Source organism: Helianthus annuus, chromosome 8 (assembly GCF_002127325.2).
Source record: "Helianthus annuus cultivar XRQ/B chromosome 8, HanXRQr2.0-SUNRISE, whole genome shotgun sequence".
NCBI lineage: Eukaryota > Viridiplantae > Streptophyta > Magnoliopsida > Asterales > Asteraceae > Helianthus > Helianthus annuus.
Window position 1 is genome coordinate 106,101,392 of NC_035440.2, and position 9,016 is coordinate 106,110,407.

General features: G+C 35.3%; 1 protein-coding gene across 1 annotated transcript; it reads left to right on the forward strand.

The window, feature by feature from the left end:
* The first annotated feature begins 1,291 nt into the window (after window positions 1-1,291).
* LOC110871414 (rho GDP-dissociation inhibitor 1) lies at window positions 1,292-5,966 on the forward strand. The gene is made up of 6 exons (XM_022120181.2): window positions 1,292-1,517; window positions 3,252-3,447; window positions 3,688-3,754; window positions 4,319-4,537; window positions 4,854-4,978; window positions 5,586-5,966. The coding sequence occupies exons 2-6, from the start codon at window positions 3,283-3,285 to the stop codon at window positions 5,658-5,660; spliced, it is 651 nt and encodes a 216-aa protein (XP_021975873.1). The 5' UTR covers window positions 1,292-1,517; window positions 3,252-3,282; the 3' UTR covers window positions 5,661-5,966.
* Window positions 5,967-9,016: the final 3,050 nt, after the last annotated feature.

Here is a 9,016-nt window from a genome sequence, read left to right on the forward strand (position 1 = left end):
CACCCGCATTAGTCGTACGTTGGCTCAAAACCAACACCCGATGGATTAACCGATAGCAACAACACAATGTCATTAACACCGGAATCTGATGTTTCACACAGAGTTTGTAAATCCAAACCAAAACCACATTAACTCCGACACACAATTGTGTAGAAAACCATCGTACAACACAAAAGGCACACCAAAGGTAACACATTTTTCTCCGGCACGAAATCCAAACCCAGCAAAACAACTAACCTCGTTATCAACCGTGAAATTACTGTTCCCAACCATCACAGATTAATAGATTTGTTACTAATCAGTTACATATACATAAATAAACATCGACTTCATCACCACCAGCGTAGTGCTACACCCACCGCCACTACACCGACGTCATCAAAACTGGCCAACGGCTTATGACTCTATAGCAAACATATACCGTCGTACAAAGAAGTAGTACAATGGGTACACCGAAGCCGGAAAAGACGACGAGATGAGCGCCATAAGCCGGATACACCCACCGCCACCACACCGACTTCATCAACGCCGGTAACCAAAAAACCCAGCGGACAAAGAACATCGGTGAGTGGCGGAGATGGGCGTTGAACGGCGGGACAACGAGATGAGCTCCATAGGCCGGATACACCCACTGCCACCACACCGACTTCATCAACACCGGTAACCAAAAAACCCAGCGGACAAAGAACATCAGTGTGCGGCGGAGATGGGCGTTGAATGGCGGCGAGTTGTTTAGAGAGAGAAGCAGAGAATTTGAGCCTTTGAGGGTTCTCGCTTTAGAGAGAGAAACATATTCTCAGATGGTCAAGTGAAAGAGAGAAAGTACAACTTTGCTTTTAAGCCCAAAATCAAAACCACACCGCCTCTAGCCACCGTTAAAGTTCAGACAAAGTTGATTGAAATTGATCGATGAATTCATCATATTGTTCATATATGATGAGGAGACGAGGGGGAAAATTAGAAAGGCTAAGTGAACCTGGCATCATTAAAAAAACAATTGTGATGATGAATCATCACATAATCGCTGTTCATTCAACTCTCTAACTATCATGTATTAATTCTTGTAACAAAAAAGTTTAATTTAATTATTTTAGTTGTGTAAATTATTTTTTTAAATTATAGGTTTCTAACCTATTTAATACATCATATATTCAACCCGTATAATATACGTATTCTAACTGCGTAATAGATATAAATAATTGTAATATAATAAAAAATAACAAAATTGTAATATAATTAAGGTGAAGAAGACTCATGCTCCACAAAATACGGTAATTTCTTTCCACCCAATTTTTGCGCACATTGTATCAATTTTCTCACATTTCCGGATCACCACATGACCATTTCATTCCGCTCGAACAGTTTCTTTACCTCTTGGATGGATCAAACACTTCTTTCATTTGTTCAACGAATTAACATTCTCATTCCTTTCGTTACCTTGTGAACATAATATTCTTTTGTTTGTAGAAGATTTCATGGTGGTGTAACCTTGCTTGTTTTCCTGTTCGTCCCTACAGGTAGTTCTAATCCTCAAATTGATGTTAATTGCTATTAATTTTGTGGGTATTTTTCGAATACATGCTAGTTTTCCTTATTTCTTTAATTGCTATTTTTATTTTCATAAGAACACACGGTGTGGGCGTGGATCCGTGGCATTTAGGCCTCTCCGCGCCGCACACACCACACCGTCATTGGTGTTGTCAACGACGTTTATGGACGGGCTTGGAATTCTCCACCGACATTGAGACTTTAAGTTGGTCGATGTGGCATGCTGTGAATGGGGTGGCATGTAGCCGTTGGATCCCAACGGCATTATTTAAGAAAAATATTTTCCATTAAAAAAATATTTACCACATCTATAAAAAAACTCAACACTTTTCACTATTTTCAACTTATTCTCTCCTACCCAACCTTCATCACAAAACCTTGGGACACGATTTCTATCTCTCCTACCCAACCTTCATCACAAAACCTTGGGACACGATTTCTATCGTAAAAATGATAGTCTCTCGTCTAAGTGGCGAGATTTCTATAGTAAAAATGATAGCCTCTCGGATATGAAATTCCTCGCTATGAAGATCGATCAACTAGACGACGAAGAGAGGGAAATGTACGAGAAACTGAAAGAAGAAATAAACGCAAAATATCGTACTTTGTTTCGGTTTTTTAAGTCGTTCGGTCTTTAGCTTTTTTTTTCTTTTTAATTTATGTAATCTTTTTCGTATTTAAATTATGTAACCTTTTTTATATTATTGTTAGAGTAAATTTCTGTTTTTGTCCCTGAGGTTTGTCCATTTTAACTAGTTTAATCCCAAAATCTAATGTATAACAAAACCATCCCTAAGGTTTGCATTTCTTAACGCTTTTCATCCCTAAGAATTAAATGAAAAAGCAACCCTTAGGGACGAAAAGCGTTAAGAAATGCAAACTTAAGGGCTGGATTTGTTATAAATTAGATTTTTGGACTAAACTAGTTAAAATTGACAAACTTCAGGGACGAAAACAGAAATTTACTCTTATTGTTATTATATAGGTATTTAAAAAAACACATTTTATAGTTTTGAATAATAAAAATAATAATAAAAACTAGGTGCCACGTGTCGAATAGCGCCACTTTTCCACGCCCCTTCCCACACCCCCTTTGGCACCACGCCCCGTTTCTGACGCGCGCTGATATGTCGAATAACGCCCAATTTTCAAACTCCTCCATACCGTATGTTCTAACAAGGGTAAATTAGCCATTTACCAGATTTGTGGTAAATTTTGAGCCAAAGATGTAAATTTTTCATTATTTTTTGGTTATTTGGCTTGTTAATTTTTCTTTGTGTGAATCTCATTGTAGCCATTGATAAATATTTGTTGGTGTTTTCAAAGAATAGATTCCTTGTACTCATCATTTCAATCTTTCTTGAAACTTTATACTTCGATCATAAATAATCTGAAAATCATAATATTAGTCACTTCTTTTTGGCAAACAAAGAATAATATTATAGCACCTTTAACATCGTTTGATCACTACACACAACCTTACCTATACACTCAAAGTTTATTATCACAATATAATTAATTTAAACACGAATCCAAACACCCTTAAGCAATCTTTTCGACATATCCAAGTTTGTCTTGTGTTTTTCAATTGGGTTTTGAATTTCTTGCAATTTTTTTTGACTAATTTGTTTTTATAAATATGCTATTTCATTATATTTTAATTAACTATTTAATGATCATATTTTTTGTGGGTGTTCTTTAAGATTTCACATTGTTCTGAGATCCCAAAACAAGATGGGTGATGATAAAAATGATGCAAAAGATGATGCCTCTGAATCTGGAGGGGTTCCTAGTACAGAGCCCAGTGAAAGCTCTTTTTATGCAACTGATGAAGATGAAGAGGCCCATATAGAATTGGGCCCCAAGATGAGCATTAGAGAGCATCTTGAAAAGGATAAGGTTATTAGCTTCTTGTTCCAAAAATTTTTTTATTATGTTTTTATGTTCTAGATTATGTATGTGTAAAGGTGGTAAGACTGGTTGGGTAATGGGTCAAAACGGGCAATGTTAAGTTTACCCTACAAAGCGTCCATTTTGGAACTTTTATATTTGACCCGTTACAAAGTAAATGCAACCTAAATCAAACTATTCATAAGTAAATGTCGGTATTGGGACATCTAATTGTGTGTGTTGTTTCAGGATGATGAGAGCTTGAGGAGGTGGAAGGAGCAGCTGCTTGGAGGCGTTGATGTCAATGAGGTTGCAGGTATTTAGGTGTCACATTCTTTGTTTTCAATGCCATACGTTATGACGACGACATATGCATTATGACACACGAGTGAGTAATTTTATTTGTTAACCAATAGAGATAGTTAAAACTTAAAACTAGTAAAAAAAAACGAAACCTTTTAATCGAGTGTTTCAATCTTAACAATTAAGACGGACTATTTAGGGACACGTTCATTGCATAATAAATTTTAAGTATATAACCGCAAGAATCGCATTATGCACTTGCACGTATTGCTTGACAAAGATAATTAGAGTTAGAAAGAGAAGGGGGTAGGTGGTTACATAACCGTCTTATGCATTACATGTAAAACAAAAAAGATACAAGTGCTTATGCGGTTGTCACAGTTCTTTACTCTAAACTGGCTTTATATTGAAAGCTCTAATAAATGCTAATCAATGCTATAACTAGTAATGAAATTATAATAAATACTACATGCATGAAAACAACCCCTAATATGAGTAGCTGGAAACAATGTGAATCAACTTTAAAATAGTTGATTTTGATGCAATATAATATGCTGATACATTCAGTTTTTAATAGAAATCGAAGAGCCCGATGTGAAGATAAAGAGTCTGACCATAGTTGTTGCTGATAGACCTGATATTGTTCTTGAGATCCCAGAATCTGGGCACCCGAAGGGCCTTTGGTTTACCCTAAAGGAAGGTAGTAAATACAATTTGAGATTCTCCTTCAAGATCAGCAATAACATAGTTTGTGGGCTCAAGTACACCAACACTGTTTGGAAAAAGGGTATTAAAGGTACATACATTCTTTTGCGAGATCTAAATTCGTTAGAATAATTTGTAGGCTTGTCAACGGGTCGGGTCATCGCATATCAATTGATGTGATTCATTTATGTGATCCAACAGATTAACTAACTTGACCCACTGAGCTGTTTAGTTTAGAGATGGAAAAAATTGGCAGGTTGGGTGACGCGCTTAAGTTAGGCGTTGTTTTACCCATTAGAGATAAAACGTAACCAGATCGACCTGTTTATTACTAAACCCGTTTAAAATGGAACTTTTAATTTATTTAGATTTTGACCTTAAATTTGACAACAAAACAAAAATTTTAGTTGACAGCTCGAAGCAAATGCTTGGAACTTTTAGCCCTCAAGCTGAGCCTTACATACATGTTATGACCGAAGAAACCACTCCTTCGGGGATATTTGCAAGAGGATCATATTCCGCAAAAACTAAGGTATTAATGTTCAAAAGCATCAAGACTTTGTGTTTTCTTATGTTTAATAGGCGGGTTGAGTAACTCACCAAAACATAAATTTATTTATTTGGTTACATTGGGGCAGGTTTAATGCGCTAACACATTTTAGATTTATTTTTAAAAGCTATATAATTAAAGTAAGAACCTATTTTTAGCAATGTGATATCAATACAATTAAGACGGCTTTCATGATGTTTGACCCCTTCATTTTGCTTTAAAATCATCAAGATTTATACTTTGTTTTCACCCATGCTTCGACAAAGATCAAGATATGTATGTACTTTCTCATGCCTACTAAAAGATTTTTTTTAATCATTGTCGATCTATATTTGGAATAGATGGCAAAACCGATGGGTCGTGTGGCTTGGGTAATGAGTCAAATCGGGATGGGTTGAAACGAATCACTAATTTGTAAAAGTTAAAACAGGTTGGAATGACCCACAAACACCTTCTTGTCCTTTTTAAAAATTTTCTACATAATTTATCTGTTGTATACATGATTTTCAACTTGTTTAACATGTCAAAATTGCCACATAAGTTCATTTATTCATCTTTGTTAACTTCATTCCATTTGGATTCAATCCAGTTTCTTGATGATGACAACAAGTGCTACTTGGAGCTGACCTACACATTCGACATCCAAAAAGAATGGGCCACCTAGACCGGTTTTCAAGAATTATTGCTGTTTTTTTCTCGACTCACTTTCACTTAGAAAGTTTAAGGGTTCTGGGTACTACACATTCGGCATCCAGAAATAATTTTTTTCATAATCTCGTGGCGATATTCTATACGCAGTCGAGTGGCAGTGGCAAGAAGCCTGTTACTTGTTGGTATATCATAACAATACATACATGAGGTGCAATGTGCAAACCTTCTTTTCTTGATTTTGCTAGCCATGTGGCCTTTCAGTTTGAATGATCATTTGATTTGTCACCTTGTGTTGTTTTAAATGGAAATATTCAGTGATATGGAAGCTCTTGCTTAAGGGCGATCTATGATATTTTAATACTAAGTAGTGGAAATTCCCTCGCGCAATGTAGCACGAAACATGCATGTATACAAAATAAAACATTATATTTACAAGATATTAGGTTTAATTAAACAAAAGTTGTCTTATGATATTTAGTAAACACCAACGTAAAATACAAAAAAGGTAAATGTCTAATCTTCATCATGGTCAGGTAGTCGAAGTGTGTAGAATACAAAGAGAATAATTTAATATCAAGTCTTCATCGTCATCGCGTAGTAGAAGTGGGTAATTGTATTCCGCCTAAGTTAATTAATTCTTTCGGTGTTTTTAAATTGTTTTCAGACTTTCATATCTTGTTTAATTTATTTAAACTTTTTATTAATAAAAGTTCACAATATAAAATGTAAAATTTTATTTCAATCAAACCATCTGAGTTGTGGTTGGCGCCAAATCTATCCAAAATTAATACGGAATTTGGCCATTTGTTGATGTATTTTGGTAAAACATGTTTGAAAAATTCATTTCATGTCATGGGTTGTAACTAATAGATATTGAAAAGAGGTTTATAATTTTATCATGTACATTGGATCAAAATTAATGACGGATCTTGAACTTTTAAAATAGATACTAAAAAGAGGTTTATAATTTTATCATGAAGATTGGATAAACATTACATAGAAATCAATGACGGATCTTGAACTTTTAAATATGAGGGGCCGAAAGTTTTAAAGAAATATATAGGGGGACCGGACCAATACATATAAAATTTTGGTAAAACTTACACACCGACGCGAGAATACTGTGTGTGTGGGTAGGGGGCAGTCGTACACCTCGAAGCCCCAACTAAGATTTAAACCGCTAACACATTTTAGTCTATTTTCAAAATTTGTATTGCATTTTCTATTTTCTCACCCTAAATTTGTGCATAAATAAAAACTACATAAAAAGAAAACTTTATGTACAAATCGAATACTAAATAAAAGTATTTTAAACTTTATGTACAAAACGAATACTAAATAAAAAAATCTTTTTTTGTTTTTCTAATTTTCAGTCGGTAAATCGAATCATTTTTAGAAATTCTACAAGTGCAATGAATCAAGACTGATTAACGTGTTTTGTGAACAGATCCGCATCATTACTATCGGTATGGATCCGTTCCAAATGAATCAGTTTTCTTTCATAACAATAGATCTGAAACAATGTGAATGTGTTTGGTTTTGGAATGTTAGACAAAATTTTTAACAATTTGTATGCAACATCATTATCACAGAAAATAGGAGTATTAAGAAATTCCAAACCATAATCCGACAATTGTTATTGCACCAAAATAACCTGTGAGCAGCAAGTTGATGTTGCGACATATTCTGCTTCAGCAGTGGAGGTAGAGAAGGTTTGTTGATTCTTACATTGCATGATATCAACCTGTCTCCCTGACGTGATTGTGAGTGTACGTAAAAGTGGTATATTTATAGCCATTTATACACTGGTTCAAGTTTTAATATTTATAAAAACACGATAAAATACTATCACACTACATTTCACCTTGGGCAAATACACCCATCGTTGGCGTAACATAGTGATGTTAAGATATCGAGGTTGTCCAAGGATACAACGAATACCGAGTCGTCGTCAACGTCTAGTCAAACCAAAAAGTAAAGGGTTAAAAATGGCTCAAAATAAAATAAAGAGATAATAAAATATTTTTGTAATCAATGATAAAAAAGGGTGTTTGGAATATACTTACCTCTTGATGCTTTGTTAACTAAACCTTACCACGGATAACGGGGGTTCGATTGTTAGACGAGGAACTGCGTGTCTTAATGCATAAAGTTGTGTAGTTTTTTGTAAGGGACCCTCGCACACTCGACCATATCGCTTTGAATCAACAGGGAAATGTTACTCAAGGTCGGATCAAATCAAATGGTACCGCCCAATCAGCAAGGAAAGTACATATTGTTATGATTTAGTATTAGTTAAGAAAATAGTTTAAGGGGTTTAAATTTCTTGTGACTATGGTTCCTTTGGTGAGGCATCAATTCCCCAAAAGTTATTACTTTTATAAAAACCGAGTCCTCCGCGCTTTGATCTTATCGCCACGCTTTGGCAAGAGCTTACCAACCCAAAGTCCTATTCCAAAATCTTTAGCCTCCTTTTGAAGCATGATCAACATGTTTTAACTCTACATAGAGATAGAAAACATGAATGTTCCATGTTAACGGTGAGACAAGATTGTTGGTAGATTTTAAAGGTTAAGTCGAAAAACTAATGACTCAACTTAATGGTGACACTAATATTTAACTCACTTTTAATAAACACCTTCTTACCTAAATTCATTAACACATACACCTTGTTAAGCCATAATTCACTTTAGTTAACTCCCCATCAAGGGGGTAAGTTTCCTCCAAACATCCACAAGAAACTTAGCCAAGAATGGTCATAGAGATAGTTTTCACCAAACTTGGAAAAATTATATTAAGCATTAAAAGCTTGATTACACTAATGATTTTTTATTTTTTCTGATGATTACTATGAATAGAGATAGTGGGTAGAAGAGAAGTGAGTTGTGGAGAAGAGAAAGAAGAAGTGAACAAGCGAAAATGGTGGCCAAAGGGGCCTATTTATAGCCTGCTGGGTGCCAGACACGGGCCTTACCTGGAGGGCATGACAGTGCCTTGTAACCAGCACCGGCTATAGCCAATTGTCAAGACACGGGGCATGTCTGGGAGGCACGATCGTGGTCAGCTCTTGTGGGACCTACTGGATCCAGGGGCGGATCTATAGCCAAGAAAGGGGTTCCCAGGACCCGTTCGGTTCGGAATTTATAGTGTTAAATTAAATACAAAAGACTGAAGGAACCCTTTAGTATTTTTTGAAGGAACCTGTAACCAAAATTGATCAGTGCTAAACTGGTAAAGCACCTGCTATTTGTAATTGAGGTTCCGAGTTCGAGTCCAGTTAGGCGCTTTTCTTTTTCTTTTTTTTTTTTGCGTTTTTTTTCCTTTTTCACTTCAAACAAATTAGGGTTTTAACTTCAAACTTTAAATGTT